Source organism: Pseudonaja textilis, chromosome 4, assembly GCF_049901715.1.
Source record: "Pseudonaja textilis isolate UNSWEBS1 chromosome 4, rPseTex1.2, whole genome shotgun sequence".
Taxonomy (NCBI): domain Eukaryota; kingdom Metazoa; phylum Chordata; class Lepidosauria; order Squamata; family Elapidae; genus Pseudonaja; species Pseudonaja textilis.
The window spans coordinates 87,424,016-87,451,077 of record NC_141993.1 but is presented as its reverse complement, the minus strand read 5'-3'; the positions used below and the strand labels follow the sequence as shown (position 1 = coordinate 87,451,077).

The 27,062-nt window shown below is 44.5% G+C and overlaps 2 protein-coding genes across 2 annotated transcripts in view; one reads left to right on the top strand and one right to left on the bottom strand.

Annotated features, from left to right (window-relative positions):
• Nucleotides 1-1,977: 1,977 nt before the first annotated feature.
• ALG3 (ALG3 alpha-1,3- mannosyltransferase) lies at nt 1,978-21,526 on the bottom strand. Its single transcript, XM_087933614.1, has 9 exons — nt 21,181-21,526; nt 17,340-17,439; nt 15,828-15,975; nt 13,212-13,366; nt 10,270-10,396; nt 8,757-8,962; nt 7,376-7,451; nt 6,997-7,142; nt 1,978-2,377 (listed from the first exon to the last, which is right to left on the bottom strand). The coding sequence occupies exons 1-9, from the start codon at nt 21,371-21,373 to the stop codon at nt 2,215-2,217; spliced, it is 1,314 nt and encodes a 437-aa protein (XP_087789740.1). The 5' UTR covers nt 21,374-21,526; the 3' UTR covers nt 1,978-2,214.
• Nucleotides 21,527-23,902: 2,376 nt separating this feature from the next.
• The window catches only part of EEF1AKMT4 (EEF1A lysine methyltransferase 4), a 52,175-nt gene continuing 49,015 nt past the window's right edge, over nt 23,903-27,062 (top strand). The window contains exon 1 of the mRNA XM_026722757.2: nt 23,903-24,412. Within this exon, the coding sequence (XP_026578542.2) occupies nt 24,232-24,412 (181 nt within the window). The 5' untranslated portion in view covers nt 23,903-24,231. The remainder of the gene's footprint in view (nt 24,413-27,062) is intronic.

Genomic DNA, 27,062 nt, shown 5'->3' with positions numbered 1-27,062 from the left:
CCTAATCTGACCCTCTGTGAGCGGCCAGACAAGAAATCCATAATCCAAAAACAGATTAAATTAGAAAGCCCAAGGTCCAGAAGTTTAGACACTAGTCTGTGTGAAAGAATTGTGTTAAACGCAGAACTAAAATCCACAGAAAGCATCCTCGCATAGCCCTCCCACTGAGCAGTGTGAAGAGTGATGACTATAGCGTCCTCTGTAGATCTATTTTTTCTGTATGCAAACTGGTGTTTATCAAATGTATGCGGAAGACCAGAAATGATGTGCCAGCAGACCAATTTCTCAAAGCACTTCAGGATGATAGGAGTGAGTGCCACTGGTCTGTAATCCTTGAGGTTATTGATAGGGAACTTCTTTGGCAGCAGAACAATAGTGGAAGCCTTCAAACGAGATGGAATAGTGGACTGGGATAAAGACCAATTGAAGATCCTGGTAAAGACTCCAGCCAACTGATCAGCATGGTCTTTAAGCACTTGGCCAGAGATACCATCAGGACCTTTCTTGGGTCCACAGCTCTCAGAATGCTCCTTACTTCCTGTTCCTCCACAATGAGGTGGGGACTATAATTGGCTGGTAGTTGTGTTTTATCTGTCTCTCACTTCAAAGAGAGGAAAGAAATAATTCAGTTCCTCTGCCAATGAAGCATCCCGCTCAGCAGGGATGACATTGTTTGGTTGATGGTTTGTAATTTGTTGAATCCCTTGCCACACCTGCCTCGTGTTATTGCTATAAAAATTATCCTCAATCTTCCTCTTATAATCAGTCTTGGCCTTCCGAATACCTTTCTTCAGATTAGCTCTGGCAGCGCTGTATCTTGCCCCATCACCGGACCCAAAGGCCTTGGTCCTGTCATGCAAGAGGCGCTGGACTTCCTTGGTCATCCAGGGTTTCTGATTGGGATAGATCCTAATACGTTTATCCACAGTGATAGTATCTGTGCAGTGTTTGATACAGCACGGAACAGTTGCAGTAGACACACACACTGGGAATTTTCAAGTCATCCCAACACTTCTTCAGCAGCTCCACCTTGAACATTATTAACTAAAAAAATAATACTCATTTAGCCTTTTTAGTTGCCAGCAGAAAGGGAGGTGGGGGAAGCAGTGAATTCCTCAAATGCCTTAGATAATTGCCTTGGCAGCCCAAAGCTGTCGATGTGCAAGAATATTACTGGAGAGCACGATTGATGACTCTTGGCTATGGATGGGTCCCATTGGAGAATATACATCCAGGGGGTGAGGGGAGGACCAGGGTCAAAGGGGAAATGAATGATGTATTTTAGTGTCGGCTGCACCCACCTAACACCAACATGGCCGCTTCTAATAAAATCAATTTTCTTTTCTCTGAAAGATGTGGCTAAAGACTTATGATTTGAATGGGGGTGGATTTGTTGAGAGTCCTGACAATTATATCTTCTCAGTTGCTGAATATAGGTAGTCCTCAACTTACAACAGTTCATTTAGTGAACGTTAGTTACAACAGCACTAAGAAAAAGGAACTTATGACGGTTTTCACATGACCCCTGCAGAACCCCTATTCTTTTGATCATGTTCAAAAAAATCAAAATCCAGACTCTTGGCAAGGGTCATATTTATGATGGTTGCAGCGTCCCAGGGTCACGCGATCCCCTTTTGCGACCTTCTGACGAGCAAAGTCCATAGGGAAGCCAGATTCACTTAACAACTGCAGTGATTTGTTTAACAGCTGTGCCAAAAAAGATCGTAAAATGGAGCGAAACTCATTTTTGCGCTCAGTCGTGGTCGTAACTTGAGGACTACCTGTACTACTGGAAGGCATGATTCGCCACGGGGCATCTTATTAAAACCTTGCCCCGACTTGTCATAACTCATGGCAAGAGTGCTTGGACCATATTAAAAAACCCAAAACTCCAATTTAAAGAAAAAAAACAAAACACCAGACTCTGGAGAATTATCACGTCCTATGACAATCCATAAATTGCAGCCATGTGAAGCCTTGTTATCGAACCATCACTGTCCTTTATTCAAGATATTCCACATTATCTTTGGTGTGACGATTGGCTCTGCCAATCCCCATTCCTCACCACCCTTTAGCCGCAGGGAAAGCAGGCACAGCATCGCCCCGCGCACGCATCCGGGAAGGTCCATGAACAGGCTCCTGTCAGTTCTCCTCAGCAACGGCCTTAAGTCTTAAATCCAAGTTCTTATTGTCCCTCTTTCTTCGGAGTCGTTTTCATTCCACCTTTTTCGACGGCTGCTTCTCCTCCGAAGACGACGTTGTCCCGTGCCAGAGCTGCAGAAGGATGATTCCATGGCACACGTGGAGAGAAGCTGAGCTGTAAACCGTCGAGGGATACGTGTTCCATGAGAGCTCGATTAAACCTAGGATAAGCACTCTGAGGCGAGAGACCAAGAGAAGGAAACCATGATTTAGTTTGTGGCAGAAAGCACTAAAAAAAAAGGCGACCTACCTGCTATTGGGAAAGGAGTTTTACTGTTAATTCCCCATTGCTGTGAAAATGTACTCTGTGTGTGTGTGTGTGTGTGTGTGTGTGTGTGTGGTTTCATGTGTTGGACTAGTGAGGCACATGAAAGCCACAGGCCATAGCATCAACTTCAATGGCACCAAAACCCTAGCCACTATAGAAAACCCCAGCCACAGAATTATCAGAGAAGCCATAGAGATTGAAAAAAGACCTGAAAGCATGAATAGAAGAGATGACTCCACCAGACTGTCAATTATCTGGAAGCCTGCACTCACAAACAAAAAAATCTCCACACCACAAGCCAGGCAAACACCTGGGCACAAACAGATCTCCCCTGATACCTCCAGCTCAAACACACCCCAACCAGGCACCCAGATAAAACCTAGCTTCCTAACAAATGATAGCCGTCCATTTACTCGGAGCCAAGCTGCACTAAAAGCCTCCAATACAGGAAACACAATGTTGCCAGCCAATCAAGACACAAAAAGAGCCATAAAACAGAGAGAAGATATTAGAAACACCAATCAAGCAGAACACAGCAAACTCCAAGACTAATAAACACAGACCAAGACTCCCAACCAATCAGGATGAAGAAAAAACCATTCTGGCATAGCAGTAGGCTAGCCCCAAATTTAAAATTGAAACAACTGTAAAAGTCTGACTCACAGACGGACACAATACAGAAGCCTGATGATGGCAGATGAGATTCTGCCGAAACGTTGCTACAACTTTAAAAGAACAACTATAATGATGTGGGAAAATACCCGAACAAAGCTGAGTACCATTCATGTAAGTACCTGCGAAAACTTAAGAAAAAATATGTATGTATGTATGTTTTCTTAAGTTTTCGCGGGCACTCACATGTATGTTATTCAGCTTTGTTCGGGTATTTTCCCAGATCATTATAGTTGTGCTTTTAAAGTTGTAGCAACGTTTCGGCAGAATCTCATCTGCCATCATCAGACATATATATATATATTTGAAATTTGACACATATGTTCCTCTTGGCTTCTAGATGCTCGTTAAGAAAGGATTTTATGAAATGACCACCAGAGCATTAATATTTCCTATATTACTATTAACACTCTCTGCTGCTAAGGAGTTCTCCTCCCCCTCCCCACCTGAAAAGAAATTTCTTCCAAATGCAAAACACAAGCAGAGGAGAGGAGAGAAGTTTCAGTTTCACAGCACCAAGCAGCCTTAGTCCAGAGAACAGTTGAGCTAAGCCATGCCCAGGCTCCTTGCTGTCTCCTTGCTCACACAGCAAATACTATTTCACTTTCCAACTAGCCCTCAATTCTCTCACATATTGACAGGACGCTTAGCCAACGGAATACCGATGGATGCTGGTGGGCAGAGGCACAATTTCATGTACTTATTTTCCTCCCCCAAAACTAAGCCTGATCACATAGTTGAATAGAGAAGCACAGGTATAGAGCTAGTATGTACATAAATGCAAAATAGATGGATTTTCTAGACCTCATTGAGTCACCTGGAAACAAAGAGGCTACTTCTGGGAAGAAATGATGTCCCTTAGACTGTCACATGCATGCAAAGAGCCTTCCTTCCCTTCCCATGTTAACCTTACAGGTAGTCCTCCACATTTAGTGATTCATTTAGTGACTGAAGTTGCAACAGCACTGAAAAATGTGACTTCTGTTCTTCATACAAGTTACAACCGCTGAAGCATCCCCATGGTCACCTGATCAAAATTCAGATGCTTGGTCACACTGCCTTGTATTTATGACTGTTGCAGTGTCCTGGGGTCATGTGATCACCTTTTGTGACCTTCTCACAGACAAAGTCAAGGGGGAAGCCAGATTCACTTAACAACGGGTGACTAACTGAACCACTGCAGTGATTTACTTAGTAATTGTGGCAAGAAAGGTCGTACAGTGGAGCAAAACTCACTTCTCAACTATCTCTTTTGGCAACAGAAGTGCTGGGTTCAGTTGTGGTTTGTTAAGTCTACTTGTAAAAGACAGGACTGCCTGTATTTTAGGATATATAACAAGTTCTTTGGGTTTTCCAGCTTTAAAATAGTAGTTAACAGGGCAACCAATTTTGGATAAATATTTAGATGAGGACTAGCAACCTGGGATTTTATGCTGCCCACTCCTCCTCCCCCAAGCCCATCCTCCACTCCTGCTTCAATTGGTCTCTGTTCAAGTAGGTTAAACGAAGGATCACTTTCTATCATCACGTGTCCAGAGTGACACCGCACACTAACAATTAACAAAGCAGTCAGGTAAGGCATGAACGTGCATTATTGGCGTATTGTCTTAATTATGCACATTTTAACTTCTTAATGACTTTAAATGGGAGGATCAACATGTTCATTTTCTGGGTGTCGTTTGCCTTTCTCTCCTCAAGATCCTCTCTCCCATTTGGTGAAATACCCACAACTTAGGAAAACATGCCCAGCACCTGATGAAATGAATTCCAGTCCATGAAAACTTAAGGCAACCTTTTTAAAACTGGATATATATGAAAATTCTCAGTCATCCAGGTCATCGTTGTCCCAAAGATGACTTTTTTCATAAAGCAACTGGATTTTCTTGTTTTTTTCCCTCGAAGATGTTTCGCTTCTCATCCAAGAAGCTCCTGGAAGAACTGAAGAAGCTCCTTGAGTGAGAATCGAAATACCTTCAAGGAAAAACAAAGTCCAGTTGCCTCTTGACAAAGGAACTTCTTAAATTGGGTTGTCTCCAGATACTATTTTAAATGGTACAACCATTTTGTTCCCAATCTGCATCAACCAAGTTTCATTATTTTTAAACCTTTCTACTTTAGACTTCTGGTAAAAGTTGCCTTAGTTACTGTAAGGCATCCAATATTAAATTTGATTTGGGTCGATGCTATTTTTTCTCTTGTACAAGATTATATTTGATTTGGTCGGCTGGTACTATTTTAAAATATTAGTCTTTCCTCAATCCCCAAATTCACAAACTTGATCTTTTACAGGTAATCCTGGTCTTAGTGTCACAACTGGGATCAGAATTTCCAAGCAAGGCAGTTCTGAAGTGATTCTTGCACGATTTTACAATGTGTTGTCACGGTTAAGTAAACCACTCTTAAGTGAATCATGTGGTCATTAAGGGAATCCAGCCCCACCCCTTAATTTTGCTTGTTGGAAGCCAGTTGGGCAGGTTGAAAATAGCGATCACATGACCACAAGACACTGCGACCGTCATAAAAACACCCTGGTTGCCAAGCACCCAAATTCTGATCATGTGACTGTGTGGGGATGCCGTTGTAAGTGTGAGGACCAGTCATACATCACTTTTTTTCAGGGCCATAACTTTGTTCACTTAACAAATGTGGACTGCCTGTATTTCTAATTTGGGCACCAGGTTGACGGATGTCTCTGTGTGTTTAACCTTAAATTACCAGTTGGGGAGAAAACTGACATACTTCCCTTGATGTCAAAAAAAAAACCCAATCCCCAAACAAAACTGGATAGCAGAATCTAAGTACAGGCATTCCTCGACGTACGACTATAAATGAGCCCAAAATTTTTGTGGCTAAGTGAGACATTTGTTAAGTGAGTTTTGCCCCCATTTTAGGACCTTTCTTGTCATACTTGCTAAGTGAATCACTGCAGGTGTTAAGTCAGAAACACAGTTCTTAAGTGAATCTGGCCTCTCCGCTGATTTTACTTGTCATAAAACATGACTGCAGGACCCTGCAACCGTCACAAATACAAGCCAGTTGCCAAATGTCTGAATTTTGATCACGTGCGATGGCCGTTTTAAGTGTGAAAAACGGTAATAAGTTGCTTTTCTTGGTGCCGTTCTAACTTCAAATGGTCATTAAACAAACTTGTTAAGTCGAGGATTGCCGGCATCTCCACCTCTTCCCCTTGTGGGCAGGGAAGGAATTGTTCAGAAATCTCAGTGGCTGGATGACCGCTGATACACACACAGACAGACAAGACAAAACCAGACACACAGACAAAACACACTCGCTCCCACTGAAACCAGCAGTGCAGCTCCCAATTTCCCTCCACCTGACACACAAGGTTCCCAGTAGGAAGAGAACAAGCCGGTGTACGTGAAGAGACTCTGAAATATGATGAAAGATCCTTGGCTTCCATCCCTCCCCCTCACAAGGTCTTGGAAGACCAGAGGTGATCTTGGAAATGGAATTATGGGAATTCTTTTATTGGGCAAATGTGATTGGACATACAAGTAATTTGTCTTGGTGCAAATGCTCTCAGTGTACATAAGTTCTGGAGTTCTGGAGAACCAGTAGCAGAAATTTTGAGTAGTTTGGGGAACCGTCCAATACCACCTCTGACTGGCCCCGCCAACCCCATCTATTCTCTGCCTCCCATTGAGTCCCAGCTGATCGGCTGGGTCTGCTCTGGTTGCCCTGCACAGGAGAAGGGAGCTGGAAAGCAGGTTAGTGGGGTGGGGAGGGAATGGGGATTTTGCAGTATCCTTCCCCTGCCACGCCCACCAAGCCACGCCCACAGAACTGGTAGTTAAAAAAAGAAATTGAATCCCACCATTGTGGAAGACACATACTTCAGGAGATGGGCCAGCTTCTTGGGTGGTGTGCACCAAAGCAAGTAGGGCAGGGTGTGGAAATACCAGACGTAGAACTGGTAGTGCAAGGAGCGGCTGAAGCAAACGCCAATGAAATTGGAGGTGAAGAGTGGGAAAATGACCTGTGGCTTTCGGTTAAGGAAAGATTGCGCAGTGCAAAACTCACACAGGGCTATAACAACATTGCGATGGATACGGAACTATAAACAGCCTTAGCGACTTTGAGACCCAACCCGCTGGGGAATTCTGGGAGTTGAAGTTCACAAGTCTCAAGAGTTGCCAAGGTTAACTGTGAGTAATGAACTCTTCCGTAATAATCCACCAAACAAGAAAACCTCACGTTTGGTGAAAGGATATGATTGGCTGAGAGAGGTTCTGGTTGGTCCTTCCTCTTGGCTGGATCTTTTAACAGGCTCAATATGTTTTCATCAGATCTGTAAAGAGACCAGTAAGAAAATGGATCCATTTCATGGTGGATTATTTGCCAGGATTAGCCATATCTATACTTGAGATCCTGGAGTGATGCCTGCTTTCCATTCCAGAACTGTCGACTTTACACATGAAAGCAATTGCAACAAAATTCAACACAAGCGCAACAAAAAAATATCTTTCTCTCTCTGAGGACAGTGATAGAAAATTTAAAATGACTCCCATTAAAGAACAAAAGAAGGACTAGAGGAGGCATGATAGCAGTCTTCCAATATTTAAGGGGCCTGCCACAAAGAGGAGGGGGTCAACTTATTTTCCAAAGCACCTCAAGGCAGGACAAGATGGAAACTCATCAAAGGAGAGAAGCAACTTGGAACGAAGGAGAAATTTCCTGACAGTTCCTCAGTGGGACAGCTTGCCTCCAGAAGTTCTTAACTGTAGTTAAGCAAGTCACTGCGGTCCTTAAGCGAATCATGCTCCAGAAGCTGTAGGTGGTCCATCACTGGATGTGTTTAAGGAGAGATTGGACAGACAGCCAAGTCTGGAATGGTAAGCTTAAGAAGCGGGTTGGACTTAGAAGAGGGGTCTCCAACCTTGGCAACTTTAAGCCTGGTGGACTTCAACTCCCAGAATTCCTCAGCCAGCAACTTTAAGCCTGGCGGACTTCAACTCCCAGAATTCCTCGGCCGGCAACTTTAAGCCTGGCAGACTTCAACTCCCAGAATTCCTCAGCCAGCAACTTTAAGCCTGGCGGACTTCAACTCCCAGAATTCCTCGGCCGGCAACTTTAAGCCTGGCGGACTTCAACTCCCAGAATTCCTCGGCCGGCAACTTTAAGCCTGGCGGACTTCAACTCCCAGAATTCCTCGGCTGGCAACTTTAAGCCTGCGGACTTCAACTCCCAGAATTCCTCCCGGCAACTTTAAGCCTGGCGGACTTCAACTCCCAGAATTCCTCGGCCGGCAACTTTAAGCCTGGCGGACTTCAGCCCCAGAATTCCTTGGCGGCAACTTTAAGCCTGGCGGACTTCAACTCCCAGAATTCCTCGTCGGCAACTTTAAGCCTGGCGGACTTCAACTCCCAGAATTCTCAGCCGGCACTTTAAGCCTGGCGGACTTCAACTCCCAGAATTCCCCAGCAAAGCTGGCTGGGGAATTCTGGGAGTTGAAGTCCGCCAGGCTTAAAAGTTGCCAAGGTTGGAGACCCCTGGAGTAGAAAACCTCCAAGGTCCCTCTGTTAAAGCCTGGGGCAATCTCAGGGAATGGGCCTCCTTTTCCGTAGCTCCTTCCCCACAAACTGCCACTTCTCACCTGTGCCACCTGTTGAGTGCAAAAAGAGCCAGGGCTGTGAAGTGGAGGACCAACAGCGCCAGGTGAAAAGCCCGGTGTTGGAAAACATCTTCGGGCAAGAACCTCCAATTTACGGTCCACTTGAAGAGGAACTGACGACCCAAATCAAAGGAACGGGACACGTATCCCACGGGGTTCTCCATCAGGAAAGGAAATCCCAGGGCCACCTGCAAGAGATACACAAGCTCGCAATCTCTATGGAGATTCTCGGTCGTCCAGGTTTTCTTGCCACACCGTTAGATAATCTTGGCATAAAATAAGTTGCTCATATGCAGTCTTTTTTTTTTTGATTGTTCAGAATTTATTCACAGTAACAGATTGCAATTTCCATCTAAGATGTTTCAGTAGAAGATTTCTTGCCATAAACACAGTATAAAATCTCATATGCAATCTTGAAGGGGGAGGGGGGGGAAGAAAAACATGAAAGAAAGAAAGAAAGAAAGAAAGAAAGAAAGAAAGAAAGAAAGAAAGAAAGAAAGAAAGAAAGAAAGAAAGAAAGAAAGAAAGGAAAGGAAGGAAGGAAGGAAGGAAGGAAGGAAGGAAGGAAGGAAGAAAGAAAGAAAGAAAGAAAGAAAGAAAGAAAGAAAGAAAGAAAGAAAGAAAGAAAGAAAGAAAGAAAGAAAGAAAGAAAAGGAATGAGGAAGGGAAGGAACAAAGGAAGGAAAAAAAAAGGAAAGAAAGAAAGATATAGAAAGAAAGAAAAAGAAAAAGAATGAGGGAGGAAAGGAAAGAACAAAGGAAAGAGGAAAAAGAAAGAAAAAAAGAAAGAAAAAGAAGGGGAAGGAAGGAAGGAAGGAAGATAAGCTTAAGGAAAAGAAAAAAGGAATGAGGGTGGAAGGGAAGGAAAGAAAGAAAAAAGAAAAAGAATGAAAGAGAGAAAGAAGAACGAACAAAAGAGAGAAAGAAAAAGAAAGAAAGGAGGGAAGGGAAGGAAGGAAGGAAAGAAAAAAGAATGAAAGAGAAAGAATGAACGAAAGAAAGAAAAAGAAAGAAAGAAAGAAAGAAAGAAAGAAAGAAAGAAAGAAAGAAAGAAAGAAGGAAAGAAAGAAAGAGGGAGGGAAGGAACGAAGGAAGGAAAGAAAGAAAGAAGGAGGGAAGGGAAGGAACGAAGGAAGGAAAGAAAGAAAAAGAATGAAAGAGAGAAAGACGAATGAACAAAAGAGAGAAAGAAAGAAAAAGAAAGAGGGAGGGAGGGAAGGGAAGGGAAGGAAGGAAATAATTTGTTTTGGCATAATTATCGAACCAACTGACCCATACAAATGGCTTTCCAGACGAACTGAAACCCTTCAGAGCTGAGAGGAATGGTGTAGGGTGCTGTTGTGAGATGAAGGCCCCGCCCTGCCTGACACTATTTGCCCACAGAGACCGGCCATTTATGGAGTCAGGCCATTGGCCTTTCCGCTTATGCCGTCCTTCCCACCAAATCTTGCTGCAAAAAAAACCAAGCCCTGAGGATCGCCTCCCCTCCACTTACCTGAAGGGCTGCACAGATGGCGAGCTTTGGGATGGTCCCTCGCAGGCCAAAGCGCCGGAGGAGAAGGAAGAGAAGGCCTGGCGCAAACAGGAGGACGTTCATTTTGACAGACACAGCCAGGCTGAAGGTGAAAAGCGGGAAAGGGGGTGGGGGGGGGGTGTTAGGTGGCCATGGTCCCCGCTAGCCCCGTTTACCTCAAAACCAGCTCTCTATAGCCTAAACCTGTGCTCAAGCACCACCCAAACAACAACCACAGACAACCTCTGCCCCTCCATGATGGCTTACTTATCTTTCATCGAAAAAATCGTAAGAAGCCAAAGGCCAACGAAAAAAATACTCCTTTGATCTTTTTAGCTGCCAGAAAAAGAGAGGGGGGCAGGGGAACAGTGCATTCCTCAAGTGCATAGATAATCGCCCTGGCAGACCAAAGTTGTTGGAGCGCAAAAATATTACTGAAGAGCATGAGTGATGACTCTTGGCTATGGATGTGTCCCATTGGAGAATATACATCCAGAGGCTGGGGGGGAAGACCAGGGTGAAGGGGGAAATGAATGATGTGTTTTAATATCGGTTGCATCCAGCTAACTCCAACATGGCCGCTTCTAATAAATCAATTTTCTTTTCTCTGAGATGCGGCTAAGACTTATGATTTGAATGGGGGTGGATATGTTGGAGCCCTGACACCAGATGACAGATAATCAGAGTTGGAAGAGACCTTATAGGTCACCTAGTCCAACCCCCTGCCCAAACGGGAGACCCTACACTATTTCTGACCAATGGCAGTCTAATCTCTTCTTGAAAGTCTCAAGTGATGGCGCACCCACGACTTCCGAGGGCAACTTCTGTTCCATGGGTTGATTGTTCTCACTGTCAGAAAGTTTCTCCTTGTTTCCAGTTAAATCTCTCCTTGTTCAGTTTCCATCCATTGTTCCTTGTCTGGCCTTTGGATGCTTTACAAAATAGCTTGACCCCTTCCTCCTCTCTGGGGCAGCCCCTCAAATATTGGAAGACTGCTCTCCTGTCTCCCCTGGTCCTTCTCTTCCAAATAAGTTATGGCTTGGCGTTATATGCGAACCCAGCCTAAGTCATGAACAGAATATAAGGCAGGCGCAACTGAGATACATGATGCTCAAGAAGCAACAAATGTGCATTTCCCCCCCAAAAATCAGAACTTTTGGCCAAAAAAATGTTGTAAAGCAGTGCTAGGGACAGTAGCTGTCTCCTTTGGTTTTAATGTGTAATGCTGAACGTTTTAAAATGCTTTTGTTTTGTGCTTTTAGGATGTTGTAAGTCATCCTGACCTTCACTTGAGGGTCACATGGGCAGCATATATACTTCATAAACTCTAGGACACTGAACAACTGAAGGGAAGACAGCCAATGAGAGGCCTCCGTGTGCCAAGCCCTCTGAGGGTTACCACAGTTCTCTGGTTGAGGAATTCTGGGAGTTGAAGTCCACAAGCACAGTTTGCTGAGGTTGGAGATCTCTGCTCTAGCCCAAAAGGGGACGCTTTTTCACCGTGAGCAGATTAACAGAGTGGGACGGGACCTTGTAGGACATCTAGTCCAACCCCTACACCATTTTTGACAGATGGCAGTCCAATCTCTTCTGAAAGCTTCCAGTGATGAAGCTCCCACAAGTTCTGAAGGCAACTTCTGTCTCATTGTTTTCACTGTCAGAAAATTCCTACTTATTTCTAGGTTGAATCTCTCCTTGATCAGTTTCCATCCATTATTCTTTGTCTGGCCTACAGGCGCTTTAGAAAATAGCTTGGCCCCTTCCTCTCTGTGGCAGTCCTTCAAATATTGGAAGACTGCTATCATGTCTCCCCTGGTCCTTCTCTTCACTAGACTAGCCAAGCCCAATTCCAACAACCATTCTTCATATGTTTTAGCCTCCAGTCCCCTAATCATCCCGGTTGCTCTTTGCACTTTTTCTAGAGCCTCAACATCTTTTTTATAGTGTGGTGACCAAAGCTGGATGCAGTACTCTTAGGTGTGGTCTTCCTAAGGCTTTATAGGGTGGTATTAGTACCTCACTTGACCTTGATTGTATCTCTCTGTTAATGCAACTTAGGATTGTGTTGGCTTTTTTGGCTGCCGCTGCACACTCCTGGCTCATATTTAATTGGTTGTCCACTAAGACTCCAAACCTGATGAAAAAACAACTGAATGAAAAACTGCTGGTGACCTTCTACCGTTGCACCACAGAGAGTATCTTAACTTACTGCACCTGTGTCTGGTTTGCCAATTGCACAGTGGAAGATAGGACACCGCTCCAGAGGGTTAACGTCATTGCCCAGAAGATCATGGGCTGCCCTCTCCCCTCTTTGGAAGAGCTTTATAGCTCCCGCTGCCTCAAGAAAAGTTCAAAACATCCTCAAAGATCCATCTCATCCTGGGCACCCCCTTTTTTTGAACTATTACCATCTGGCAGACGGTACAGGATAATAAAAACAAGGACAAATAGGCTGAAAAACAGCTTCTATCCCATGGCAGTAACTCTATTTGATTCTACTATATAGTGCAGTGTTGGTGCGGTGTCGGCTGGGTTTTTCAATTCAAAGTGTAGAGTGTGAAGGATGTGTGTTTGTGTTTATTTTCATGGTCATGATGTGCACTGAAGATGGTGTTTGACAATAAAGTAAACTAAACTGAAAAAAAAAAACTAGAGGATCCGACTATCTTTGTTAGTCAGATCCTCTATTTATTTATTTTAGTTTAGTTTACTTTATTGTCAAACACCATCTTCAGTGCACATCATGACCATGAAAATAACTACTTGGGGAGGAGGCCAAAGGCTCTTCGGTCAGGGATGAATCACAGCCTTCCAAGTTTGAGAGGGGGCCAGGTCACCCCGAGAGAAGCCTCTGCAAGACGCCGCTCTGCCCTACCTCCTTCCCCCCCACCCCCCCAATCCACAAAAGGAGAGCTCACCTGAAGCAGAAGCAGCCCCAGGACCAGCGATCCTCCAGGAAGAGATTGACAGCCAGGAAAAGGATAGCCATGGCCACCGGGTCATTGAAGAGGCGCAAGACGAAAATGGAGTGGATGCGGTAGGAGGCACAGCACATGAAGAAGAACACGTAGGGAGGGACCTAGGGGAAGAGCGGGCAGTGAGCACTCAGAGTGAGCCACACAGGTGGTCCTTGACTTGCAACCGTTCGTTCAGTGGCTGAAGGGACAGCGGCACTGAGAACAGTTTGAGTTGTGACCGCTTTTCACACTTAAGGGACTCCCACGGCACCATCCCCCCATGGTCCCCTGATCAAAATCCAGATGCTTGTCAACTTGACTCATATTTAGGACAGTTGCAAGCGTCCCGGGGGCCGTGCGATCCCCTTTTGCAACCTTCCGACAAGCGGTTTGTGAGGAAGACGGACTCACTTAAACAACGGTGTTGCTAACTTTCACAACTGCGGTGGTTCGCTTTAACAGCGACGGCAAGAAAGGTTGTAAAAGGCGGCAAAGCTCACTTAGCGAATTTCTCACTGAGCAGTGGAAATTTTGGCCTCCATTGTGTCCGTAAATCAAGCACTACCTGCATTTCCGTTCGGTTCACTTAATGGAACCACCCCCATTTTCTTCTCCATGCCGAGCGAAGGCCTCATTTCTTCCAACCACAAGCAAAGCTTGTGTCAACTCATAAAATATTTCTCTGGTCTTTAGAGTTGCCAACAGAAAAGGGAGGGGGGTTGGAGTGCGGCAGCTTGGAAATCGAAAGTGCATTCCATAAATAGTTTTTCAGATAGTAACTAGGTGACTGTGAAGTTTCTGCCGTGCAAAATTCTAATTGGAGAACATGATTGATGACTCTTGGCTATGGATGTGTCCCATTGGAGAATATGAATTATGATACACCCAGGGGTGGGGGAAGACCAGGGTTAAGGGTGACAATGAATGATGTGCCTCACAGTGTCAGCTAGCTGTCAGGATTCTGGCAGTTCCTCCCACCCCCATTTAAATCATGAGTCTCAAGCCAAACTTCCAAAACTTAAAAAGGATTTATTGGGAGTTAACATGTCTGCCGCTGCCTAGGTGTAGCTGACCCTGAAACACATCATTCATTGTCACCCTTGACCCTGGTTTTCCCCCATCCCCTGGGTGTATTGTAATTCATATTCTCCAACGGGATACATCCATAGCTAAGAGTCATCAATCATACTCGTCAGTTAGAACTTTGCATGGCAGAAACTTCAGTCACCTAGTTACTATCTTTGAAAACATTGGTGGAATGCAGTTTCAGTTTGCAAGCTGCTACACTGCTCCCCCAATCCCTTTCTGTCGGCAAAAAGACCATACAAATATTTTATCAGTTGACAGCTTGGTTGGGCTTCTTTTATTTAGACCAGCCTTTGGCACTGGTCACGGTAGGTGGCAACGCTTCTCTAAAATTGGGCTGTTGTTTAAATAACTAAACAGGGTGGGTTCTAATTGCTCCCTGAATGGTAGGCCACTTGGAAATCACAGGACTGTCGCTTAAGACTTGGAAGCTGAGAAAAAAAAAATAATAATCCCACTTAGGTAGCCCCGTCACAGAAAGGGAGGCGTCCCCTATATTCACCAGGAGTCAAAATCAACACGACCTCGCTTTTACCAGCAGCATAGACAAAACGTGTTAAGAGGTCTTCTTTGGTTTTCCAATGCAGCAGTTTTTGGGGTAACCCTTTAGCACAGAAGCCCAGTGGCTTTGAAAACTCCGGGAGGGGATTAAAAAAAGCTTCACACGAATTCCACCATGTTACAGGTCGTTCTCCGATTTACGACCATAGTGGAGCCTGGGCGCGATCATAAAACGGATCATGGCATGACATTACAACCGACCATATTTTGCCACTTATTTATTTATTTTTTTATAGTGGCCGGGGAACTGCATTGTTTGCTAAGGGGTGTTTTTGCCAGAAGTTAAACACCAATGGTCAGCAAAATTTTAAAAAAAGCGGTGAACCGGAGTCAGGTGATCACAGGATGCTACAAACCACACCACAAAATTGGGCCACTTTTTGAGTGCCCAAAATATGGTCATGTGACCAGTGGTGAGATTCAATTTTTTTTTATTACCGGTTCTGTGGGCGTGGCTTGGTGGGCGTGGCAGGGGAAGGATACTGTAAAATCTCCAGTCAGAGGTGGGATTTGCCGGTTCTCTGAGCTACTCAAAAATTCCGCTACTGGTTCTCCAGAACTGGTCAGAACCTGCTGAAGACCCACCTCTGCATGTGACCATGTGGGGCAGAAAGGATTCCACCAGAACTTTAGAATTGGATTAAGTGCCTTTTGAAAGATCAGGTCAAAAGTCAAGAATCCTTGTACTTAACGCTGGACTTTCTCCAGGATAGCAAAAAAAAAAATATCCTCCTTTTTAAAAAATTTCTGACTTAACTTGCTGTGTGCCTTGTATACCAGAAACTCCACAAAATGAATCATTTGTAACTTTGAGCAATGGCACTTCCTAGAGTTCTCCCTCCCTGCGAAGGACCTGCCCTCATTTATCCTGGGCTTTTAGGTCACAAAGTTCTTCCTCTTTTAGCACTTCCAGAAATCCCATTCTGGCTCTCTGACCTTATTGGTACGGCTGTAGATGCGGAAAACCAGCAACAGGGTGGCCAGGTACAGGGTGGCAAAGAAGTACTGTGCCAGGCGGATGTTGGTGCCTCGGTCGGTGGCGTAATACAGGCCCATGAAGATGTAAACAAAGCCAGCAGGGTACCTGCAGTGGGGGAGAGAGAAAGGAGGGGGGAGGGATTTAAAGAGAAATTTCCTGGGTGTCAGGTCTGCCATCGTAAAAAGCTTCAGCCTTTGCTTCGCTTTGCTGGCATTGTGCCATAAATGGCGGGAGGGCGGAAAGGGGAATGTAAGGGTGTGGGAGGGGGAAGAATGACAGGGAGCAAAGGTGTTGATCCAGAATAGACCAATGCATCCAAGGACGTGAATGTGAGAACGCAATGGGAAACCTTAAAGCAGTTATCGCCAACGCCAAATTCGAAATGCTATTGGACGAGGACGAACCGGTCGAGAGGGGAGGGTGTGGGAATTGAGGGAAAGGCAGGTTTTTGAGCAGGAATACTGCAGGTCCAGCTGTGCTTATGCGGTAACCACTTTTAGTAAAACTTGTGTCTTTTGCTACAAGTGGGAGTCGAGGGTCTTTCTTTCCTAAACGCTCACGCCGAGACTAGCCTGACACTTGGTGTGTCCAGGCTCCTTTTCCCAAGGACTCTCCCTCCCTCTGTTCCTGACTCACAATGCCTACTCGGCATCAAACTTGGTTACTGGAGGGACTGGCTATCTCCCCTAGGATCAGCCTGCCAATTTGATCCTAGGGGAGGTTGGAGCCCTTGGGGTTCCTTTGATTAAACAATGTCATATATCGAGACCCTCCCCAAATGCACCTGCTCTCTGGAACGAGCTTCTGCCAATATCTAGATGGGCCCCACTGTGCTGTTGTTTAGAAGAGCTATAAAGACCATAATTGTTGAGGAGACTTATCAAGACCTTTGTTGACCATCCCATCCGTCATGTCTGCCACCCTTAATCTTTTATTGGCTGTAAAGGTAGTCCTCCTCTTATGGCCACAAATTTCCACTGCAAAGCAAGACACGCCGATAAGTGGCTTTTTTCCCCATTACCACAACTGCTTCAGTAAATCTCTGCAATTAAGCGAGTAACCCGGTCATTAAGTGAACCTGGCCTTCCCCATTTGACTTAGCTTGTCAGAAGGTCGCAAAAGGGGACCCCGTGACCCCTGGGATAAATATGACATAACTGTCATAAATATGAGCCAGTTTGCCAAGAGTCTGAATTTTGATCACGTGACCATGAGGATGCTGCAAGTCGCAATGTGTGAAAAATGGCCATAAGTCACTTTTTTTTCAGTACCATCCTAACTTCCAACAGTCATTAAATGAATGATGGTAAGCCGAGGACTTCCTTTAATGTAATTTGATTGTTGTGAGCTGTCCGGAATCATTGGGAGTCGGGTGCCATACAAGTCTGATAAATTATGTTGTTGGTGATGACGACGATGATTGGACCCCACAAGAGCTTCAGCAAAGTTGGAAGATTATAGGTACTCACACGAGGGGTCCCGTGTCCCCTTTGAGTTGGGTGTAATCCAGTGTCCCATTCACAACCCCCTCCACTTCATCCATGTAGGCTTTCCAGTCGATCTCGGTATCTGTGGGGAAAGTGCACAGATGCTCATCAGTTCCGCTGCCAGAAGGTCTTGGGGGATTGCAAGGAGATCCAACCGGTCAGCCCTAGAGGAGATCCACCCTGACTGCTCTTTAGAAGGCCGGATCCTGAAGATGAAACTCAAAGACTTTGGCCACCTAATGAGAAGGAAGGAAGGACTCCTTGGAGAAGAAAAGCCTAACGCTGGGAACGATTGAGGGCAATAGAAGAAGAAGGGGAGAAGGCAGAGAATGAGGGGGCTGGATGGAGTCACTGAAGCAGTCGGTGTGAGCTTAAATGGACTACAGAAGATGGCAGAGGACAGGAAGGCCTGGAGGAACGTTGTCCATGGGATCGCGATGGATAGGACACAACTTCACAAATAACAACAACAAAGAACTCTAAAAGAGATGGGTGGTTAAGAAATAGGAAATATAAATAATTAAATAGCCTGAAAGACCTGTTCGCTTCAATTTCACCATCCCAGAGCCAAGTTCAGGTAATCAAAGCACACCTAGTGCAGGCCAGTTTTCTCCTGCTAAATAGAATAGAATGGAATGGAATGGAATGGAATGGAATAGAATAGAATAGAATAGAATAGAATAGAATAGAATAGAATAGAATAGAATAGAATAGAATAGAATAGAATAGGAATTCTTTATTGGCCAGGTGTGATTGGACACACAAGGAATTTGTCTTGGTGCAAATGCTTTCAGTGTACATAAAAGAAAAGATACATTCGTCAAGAGTCAAGAATCATCAGGTACAACACTTACAGTTCTACAGAGGAATTATTGAGTCTGTCATCTGCACCTCTATAACTGTCTGGTTTGGTTCTGCAACCCAACAGGACAGACACAGATTTCAGAGGATAATTAGGACTGCAGAAAAAAACAATTACTACTAACCTGCCTTCCATCAAGGACCTGTATACTGCACGAGTCATAAAGAGGGCTGTGAAAATATTTACAGACCCCTCACATCCCGGACATAAACTGGTTCAACTCCTACCCTCAAAACGACACAATAGGGCACTGCACACCAGAACCACTAGACACAAGGACAGTTTCCCCCTGAACACCATCACTCTGCTAAACAAATAATTCCCTCAACACTAGGAAAACAGTCCATATAAATCGTAAGGATACAAGCAACAAAGTTACAGTCATACAGTCACAAGTGGGAAGGGATGGGTGATAAGGAGTGATGAGAAGATTAATAGTAATAGTAGTGCAGACTTTGTAAATAGTTGAGCAGTGTTGAGGGAATTATTTGTTTAGTAGAGTGATGGCGTTCAGGAAAAAAACTGTCCTTGTGTCTAGTTGTTATGGTGTACAGTATAGCATCGTTTTGAGGGTAGTAATTGAAAGTTTATATCCGGGATGTGAGGGGTCTGTAGATATTTTCACAGCCCGCTTTTTGACTTGTGCAGTATACAGGTCCTCGATGGAAGGCAGGTGGGTAGTAATTGTTTTTTCTGCAGTCCAAATTACTCTCTGAAGTCTGTGTCTGTCTTGTTGGGTTGCAGAACCAAACCAGACCGTAATAGAGATGCAGATAACAGACTCAATAATTCCTCTGTAGAACTGGATCAGCAGCTCCTTGGGCAGTTTGAGCTTCCTGAGTAAAATACATGATTATGCTTTGGACAAGTTTTCAGTAGCCAAGATGACAAGTGATGGTTTCTTTTAAAAAAATATTTTTCTCTTTAGCTTTTAGCAAAAGTCATTGTTGCTGGTGTTACCACTAAGTTAACATTTCCTAAACAAATTGACAAACTACAATTTTGATGATACAATGTGGCAGGTATTTGTGTTCAACGCATGATGCGGTTCCCTGGAGGGGTACAAAACAAAATACTTCCACCTAGGCATATCTTGGCACTGAAGGCCTCTTTCTGATCTCACTAGAAGGGTTTTGATGTCTTACTGGAAACAATTCAATCTCAAAAAGGACTATTTTTCCTTTGCCATTAAAAAAGCCAAATTGAAGGCCAGAATTTTTATTTATCATTTTTAGAAACTAGCAGAATGTTATTAGTTTAATAGGAATGAGGCGGGATTTCATGAAGAGCAGTGTTTTTTTAATGTTGACAATTTTAAGGTGTCTGGACTTGAACTCCCAGAATTCACCTGCCAATATGCTGGCTAGGAAATTCTGGGAGCTGAAGTCCACACATCTTAAAGGTTGGCAACATTGAAAAATACTGGTGTATGGAATGCTAAGATTAAATTAAATTGACTGAAAACTTAGTTTGCATGGTCTCTGCACACATGATGCAAATGAAATAAAACAAAATGTTAAAAAGTTATGATATTTATGTAGTTACTTACCAAGCGCATATAAATTATATTAAAGTAACCAAAATATCTTTTCAATTCCCAAGGCATGTCACCACCCTAATGTTTGGAAATTGAAAGTTGAAAAAGTTGACACATCTAATTAGTGCAATGCTCACGAAATGATTTCTTTAGTTTAAAATAACATGTGAACTCACATTTCCTTTGACAACAGAATGATACCGGCTACGTTCACCAGCACACCTTACCTGGTTATTGGATTAACTCAATTTTCAGCCTTGATATGATACGGTGAATGAATGAAAGAAGCTAGGTTTGCACACTTGCTGTGCTATTAAACTGTCTACTATGAATACTAAGTTTAGTGTATGAACAAAAGCCTCCACTTGATAGTTAACTGACAAGAATAATTGAAACACAACGGTTGAAAAGGACCGCCAAGGTTGTCAAATGTGCGTGTTACACAACCAGAAAGACACATTTCCTCAATTCAAGAATCTAAATTAAATCAACCAGGACTGATGGCTGTCCTGTCTGCCCACTGACTGCTTCCTTTGGAAATTGGTTCACTGTCAAACTGCCACGGACTTTTTCCTCTAACATTCAAGTGGCTAACATTGAGAGGTTGGGTGAATGCCCAAAAGGTAGGTGGTCTTGAGTGGGGAGGAAACCCACTGAAGAACTGGTTCTTGAGGCACAGGATTTCAAGATATGTAACATCTGAATGTCCCTTTTTCTCCTTGGTGCTCCACGCATACACACACACACACAGACAGCCTGCAACCCTAGACAGAGAACCGACTTACTTATGAGATTTGGTTTCCAGCTATTTAAGTTCAACAGAAAAAGAATCAAAAGCACAATGTCTGATTAAAATTATGAACGAGATGAGAGAGATTCTTCCCTTCTTTTCTTCAAGATTACAGGCAGGGGAGAAGGAAATATTTATTGCGATCTTACTAACCAATACACCATCGGATGCCGTGATTTGCCATGCATCCACAGGGGATAAAGGCACAGCAGTTAGATCAGCGTTTGTCAACCTTGGCAACTTTTAAAGACACATGGACTACAACTCCCAGAATCCCCTCTGGGAGTTGAAGTCCATACATCTTTTAAAGTTGCCAAGGTTGACAAACGCTGGTTTAGACTATGGGCCAGCCAAAAATACCACTTGCACGGCTCCCATTCTATCCTTGGCAACCTCTCCCCTCCCCTCATCCAAGATTCTAGTCCTCAAGGTTTATCAACGCACCCAAACCTGCAGACCCCACTGGCACTCGGCCGCCCCTCCTTTCCTCCCCCACCAACGGGGCGCCCTCCCCATACATCTGGCCAAAGACCCTGATTGCCGAGCCTCCACGGATGATGGGAACTGGAATCCAAATCCTCTTGGGGTGCCCAAGGAGGGACAGCCACCCACCCACCCACCCCCGGCGACTCACATGCCACCCTCTGGATGACCCAGAGGTTGACCCCCACTTCGGCCAAGCAGAGGCAGGCGGCCACCAGCGGGGTGAAGCGAGGCTCGAAGAGCACCAGGTGCTTCTCCTGCCAGGCCCGGCGCAGGGCCCGGATCAGGACGGGGTAGCCTGTCCCCGCCGCCCCCTTCCTCCGCGGCCCAGGCGCCGGCGCCATAGCCCTGTTCAGGCCCGCTGGTGCCTCCGCCAAAGCTCTCCCCCGGCTGGCCTCGCCCGGCGTCGACAGTTCCGGGAGCGGAAGTGTCCCCCCTCGACGGCACTTCAGAAGAGTCTGGGGGCTTGTCCGGGGGTGTTCCGCAGCTCCGGGATTTCTCGGTGGTCTCGCGTCCAGCTGGAGATTAAAGGAAGCCAGCTCAGCACTACCTTCTAAGCGGGGTGTTTGTAAAGTCTGCTACTGGACGGGAATGTACAAAGCGGGCTTTCCCCTTGCCTTTGCTCAAATGCTTAGAATAGGATAGGGATAGGATAGAATAGGAATAGGATAGAATAACAGAATAGAATTGGAATAGAATAATAGAATAGGAATAGAATAATGGAATGGAATGGAATGGAATGGAATGGAATGGAATAGAATAGAATAGAGAATGGAATGGGAATAGGAATAGGGAGTTGGAAGGGACCTTGGAGGTCTTCTAGTCCAACCCCTTGCTTAGGCATGAAACCCTACACCACTCTCCACTTAGGCTCTCCTAGTGGTCTCCCTTCCATGCCCTAACCTCTTGTGGCTTGCCAAGGCTGTGTTGTGGCTACCAAGCACTGGATCCACGGCAAAGGTGTAAGAATGTGCTTGATTTGTGCCTGCAGCCTCATGAATGTCCCAAGCTTACTCCACTAAAATAAAACAATGAAAATGAAGGGAAACAAGTCTTCACAGCAGAATATATACTGCACAATTGTCATATACATAGACGGAGGGGAAAGTGGTGGACAGAGAAAGGAAGGGGGAGAGAGAAAAGAGGGCGAGGAAGAGAGGGAGGGCGAGGGAGAAAGAAAAGAAAAGAGAGAGAGGTCCTAGCTGAAAGCTCATACTCCCTCTGTCAGCTTATCCCATTATTTATGTTTTATTTATTAATAACATTGTCAGGCATTGAACCCAGAAAGGGAGCACGTTTTTATGTTTGCAATTTTGTTTTAAAAAGTATTCATCCACAATACATCAAACTCAATTGGTATTACATTTTTCTATTCATTTAGTGTTTCAGCAGTCTGTGCAAATGCCCTGGAGAATCCTCAGCTGAGTGTCTTGAAGACATTTCATTACCCTACTCGGTAACACTATGAGTGGTAGCTGAGTAATGAAATACTGCAAGAAAGCAGCCAAGTCCAGAGAGCACCAAGGACTCTTCATTTCAATCCTGAGCTACCAACATGCCCCTTTATTTAATAATATTTAATATGTATGTATATGTTAGGGTGTAGGCATATACATGTTATGTATATAGAATATCTGTATGTGCGTTATGTATGTGTACACTTTTCAAGAGCAGGCAACAACTTCATTTTTAATGTGTGCTAGAGTGCCCACAGGAAAAAAAATGACAAAAGATTGTCTCTCTCATATCAGATCTCCAACTGGGGCGGGGGGCTCAACCTGAAGCAGGAAATAATCCCAAATGTACTTTTTTAGGAAGCAACTTGACTTTGTCTTTTCTTTTGAAAATGTTTCGCTTCTCATCTAAGAGGCTTCTTCAGCTCTGACAGGATAGTCGGGAGTGGAAGGATTTTTATTCCTTGCAGACAGCTGGTCATTTGCATCCTTTTAGAGCAGACGTCTCCAAACTTGGCAACTTTATGACTTGTGGACTTGAGGAATTCTGGGAGTTGAGGTCCCCAAGTCTTAAAGTTGCCAAGTTTGGGGACCCCTGTTTTAGAGCGTCACTGAAGCACTTGGAGGTTTATCTGTGTCCTCAGGGTCACCTGAGTAGTTTGCTCTCGGTTCCTGTAATCGGCAATTTTTCTCTCTCTGGAAATCCATTCCTCCTCCTGCATCATTCAATGGGCATTCTAAAGTTCAGGGGTCTTCAAACTTGATAGCTTTAAGACTTGTGGACTTCAACTCCCAGAATTCTTCCTCCAGTCATATTAGCTCAGGAATTCTGGGAGTTGAAGTCCACAACTTGCCAAGTTTGAAGACCCTTGGTATAGCTTGGTCTGTAGATTCTTAAGTCATCTCAGAGGTCACCAACCTTGGCAACTTTAAGACTTGTGGACTTCAACTGACTGAGCAACTCTGGGATTTGAACTCCACAAGTCCGAAAGTTGCCAAGGTTGGAGACTCCTGATCCAGGTGATGGTTGTCCCAAAGGTGCTTTTTTCAGGAGGCAACTGGACTTTCTGTTTTTTTTTCTTATGAAGATGTTTTACTTCCCATCCAAAAAGCTTCTTCAGCTCTGACAGGATGGTGGGGAATGGAAGGATTTATATTCCTTGCAGACAGCTGGCCATGACCATAAATCTTTCCATTCTCCACTATCCCGTCAGAACTGAAGAACCTTCTTGGAGAAGAAGCGAAACGACTTCAAAGGAAAAAAAAGAAACCAGAAAGTCCAGTTGCCTCCTGAAAAAGCACCTTTGGGACAACCATGACCCGGATGACTGAGAATCTTTTGTACAACAGGGCTCTTCAAACTTGACAGCTTTAAGACTTGTGGACTTCAACTCCCAGAATTCCTCCTCCGGTCATGTTAGCTCAGGAATTCTGGGATTTTGAAGTCCACAAGTCTTAAACTTGCCGAGTTTGAAGACACTTGCTCTACTACAGACCTGAAAGAGGAAACGCTGCAGCCAAGAAAGCGGACAGCTGCTGGCAGAGACCCAAACCCTCCTGGGTCGCGTTTCGGGGGGGCAGGGGAGCGCTTTTATCCACCCTCCCGGCTCAGCCACCGGAAGCTCCACGTGGTTTTGCCAGGCCACGTGGACGAGCAAGAGTCCCAGGGCTGCCAAGCATAGGCGGGGGGCAGTTCAACCATTCGGTGGCCGCCGGGCTTTCCTCCGCCTCGGCTCCTTCCTTCCCCCATGCAGGAGGCCCCGCGGAGGCAGCGCCCGGCTTCCAACGCCCGGTACCGGGAACGGGGCTTCTGGGACGCCCGGTACGAGCAAGAGGGAGCCGAGCCCACGGAGTGGTTCGGGGGCTTGGAGTCTTTCCGCGAACAGCTGGAGGCGGAACTGAAGCCGGGGGACCGGATCCTGGTACTGGGTAAGCGATCGCCTCGACCCTCGTTGGAATTGTGTGTTGTGGATGCTCAAGGCACGCACGTGCATCATCACCAACACGTGGGCTTCCTGTTTCCTCTACAGTCTTAAAAGCTGGCTGGGGAATTCTGGGAGTTGAAGTCCACCCACCTTAATGTAGAATAGAATAGAATAGAATAGAATAGAATAGAATAGAATAGAATAGAATTCTTTATTGGCCAAATGTGATTGGACACACAAGGAATTTGTCTTGGTGCAAATGCTCTCAGCGTACATAAAAGAAAAGGTACATTCGTCAAGAATTTTAGAATTACAATTTTAGAATTAAAGACCTAGAACTATGCGGCCTTCGGTTCGATCTAAGTATAGTACATAAAATTATATATTGCAATATCCTACCTGTCAATGAATACTTCAGCTTCAACCACAACAACACAAGAGCACACAATAGATACAAACTCAAGGTAAACTGCACCAAACTTGATTGGAGGAAATACGACTTCAGCAACAGAGTGGTCAATGTATAGAATACTCTACCTGACTCTGTGGTTTCTTCCCCAAACCCCAAAAACTTTAACCTTAGACTGTCTACTATTGACCTCACTCCTTTCCTAAGAAGTCTGTAGGGAGTGTGCATAAGCACACCAACGTGCCTACGGTCCCTGTCCTATTTCTTTTTTCTTATTCATATCCATTTCATGTATTCATAACCTTTTTTATACTTATATCTGTTATCTAATAATCACTTGACAAAATTAAATACATAAATAAACAATCATAAGGTCCAACACCTAATAGTTGAGCAGTGTTGAGGGAATTATTTGGTTAGCAGAATGATGGAGTTCGGGGAAAAAACTGTCCTTGTGTCTAATTGTTCCGGTGTGCAGTGCTCTATAGCGTCGTTTTGAGGAAAGGAGTTGAAACAGTTCATGTCCGGGATGTGAGGGGTCTCTTTTTGACTCGTGCAGAATACAGGTCCTTGATGGAAGGCAGGTTAGTAGTAATTGTTTTTTCTGCAGTCCTAATTATCCTCCGAAATCTGTGTCTGTCCTATTGGGTTGCAGAACCAAACCAGACAGTTATGGAGGTTCAGATGACAGACTCAATAATTCCTCTGTAAAACTGTATCAGCAGCTCCTTGGGCAGTTTGAGCTTTCTGAGTTGGCATGGAAAGAACATTCTTTGTTGGGCTTTTTTTGATGACGTTTCTGGTGTTGGTTGTTAGGTTCTCAAGTTTCCAGTCTTGAGAAATACCTGATTTAAGGACTTGGGGATCGGAAACTTGGTCTGTTTCCTCTTCCTCCAGAATATTAAAATTGGCTGCGAAATCCCCACGCCTCAAAGTTGCCTAATTCAAGAAATGCTGATCTAGACAATCAGTGCTCCAACACAAGAACAACAGAATTGGAAAGGACCTTGGAGGTCATCTAGTCCAACCCACTGCTCAAAGCAGAAAACCCTTATACTATTTCAGACGAAGGGCTGTCCAGTCTCTTCTTGCAAACCTCCAGTGTTGAGGCACCCACCACTTCCAGAGGAAAGTCGTTCCACTAGTTGATTGTTTTCTCAGGAAATTTCTCCTTAATTCCAGGTTGTTTGTCTCGTGGATTAAGTTTCCACCCATTGCTTCTTGTCCTTTTCTGCTCTTTGGGAGGCTGTTTAATGTAGCTGAGCGATAGAAGTTTCAGAAAAGCTGAAGAAATATGTTTCTGTCATGCATTGTTAAAACAATCAACGAAATGAGTGTTTCTGAAATGTTCCTCTCTCGGAACCTCTTCCCACTTATAAAAACTATGGAGGTCTCCAAAAGAGCTCTTGTTTGCATTTATTATATCTATCCATATTTACCATATTAAAAAAAATTAACACATTTCTTGCCATTAGTGGGCCTCACAATTGTTTTACAGTATGACTGTAAACTTTGTATCCTTACGATTTATATTGATTGTTTCCTAGTATGACTTGATCGCTTATTTGTATCCTATGACTATCATTAAGTGTTGCACCTGATGATTCTTGACAAATGTATCTTTTCTTTTTATGTACACTGAGAGCATATGCACCAAAGACAAATTCCTTGTGTGTTCAATCACACTCGGCCAATAAAGAATTGATGTTGATAGGATTTTAATATTATCTTTCAGTACAGGCTGGCAAATAACTTTGATTTGACAATCCCTGCACTACACTTCGGGAAACAGTAGATTAGACCAATTTATGGAAGGGCTGATCGTCAAAAACTGTCGATCATAATACTGCCTTGGAAAACTTAGAGGGAGTCCTCAATTTACGGCCACACTTGGAACAAGAATTTCAGTGTGCCCAGTTTTAAGAGGGTTTTTTTGCCATGGTAGTTAAGCAATTCACTGCAGCTGTTAAGTGAATCACGCAGTTCTTAAGTGAATCTGGCTCCCCATCAATCAATTGGTCATAACTGGCTGGGAAGGTCCCAGATGCTGATCACATGACTCTGGGATGCTGCTGAAATCATTATAAATACCGGTGGCCATGCACCTCAATTTTGATCAAGGGACCACCGGGATGATGTACAGATAGATACAGATATGGATAATCAGAGTTGGAAGGGACCTTGTAGGTCATCTAGTCCAACCCCCCGCCCAAGCGGGAGACCCTACACCATTTCTGACAAATGG

Bases quoted from the DNA above. Each gene is read 5' to 3' on its own strand.
- ALG3 (XM_087933614.1), bottom strand. From the start codon at position 21,373: ATGGCGCCGGCGCCTGGGCCGCGGAGGAAGGGGGCGGCGGGGACAGGC. The intron at 13,367-15,827 runs GTCAGAGAGCCA...CTCTTCCCCTAG, and splicing joins TCTACAGCCGTACCAATAAG to GTCCCTCCCTACGTGTTCTT. The intron at 7,143-7,375 runs CATATCCTTTCA...AACCGAAAGCCA, and splicing joins CAGAACCTCTCTCAGCCAAT to CAGGTCATTTTCCCACTCTT.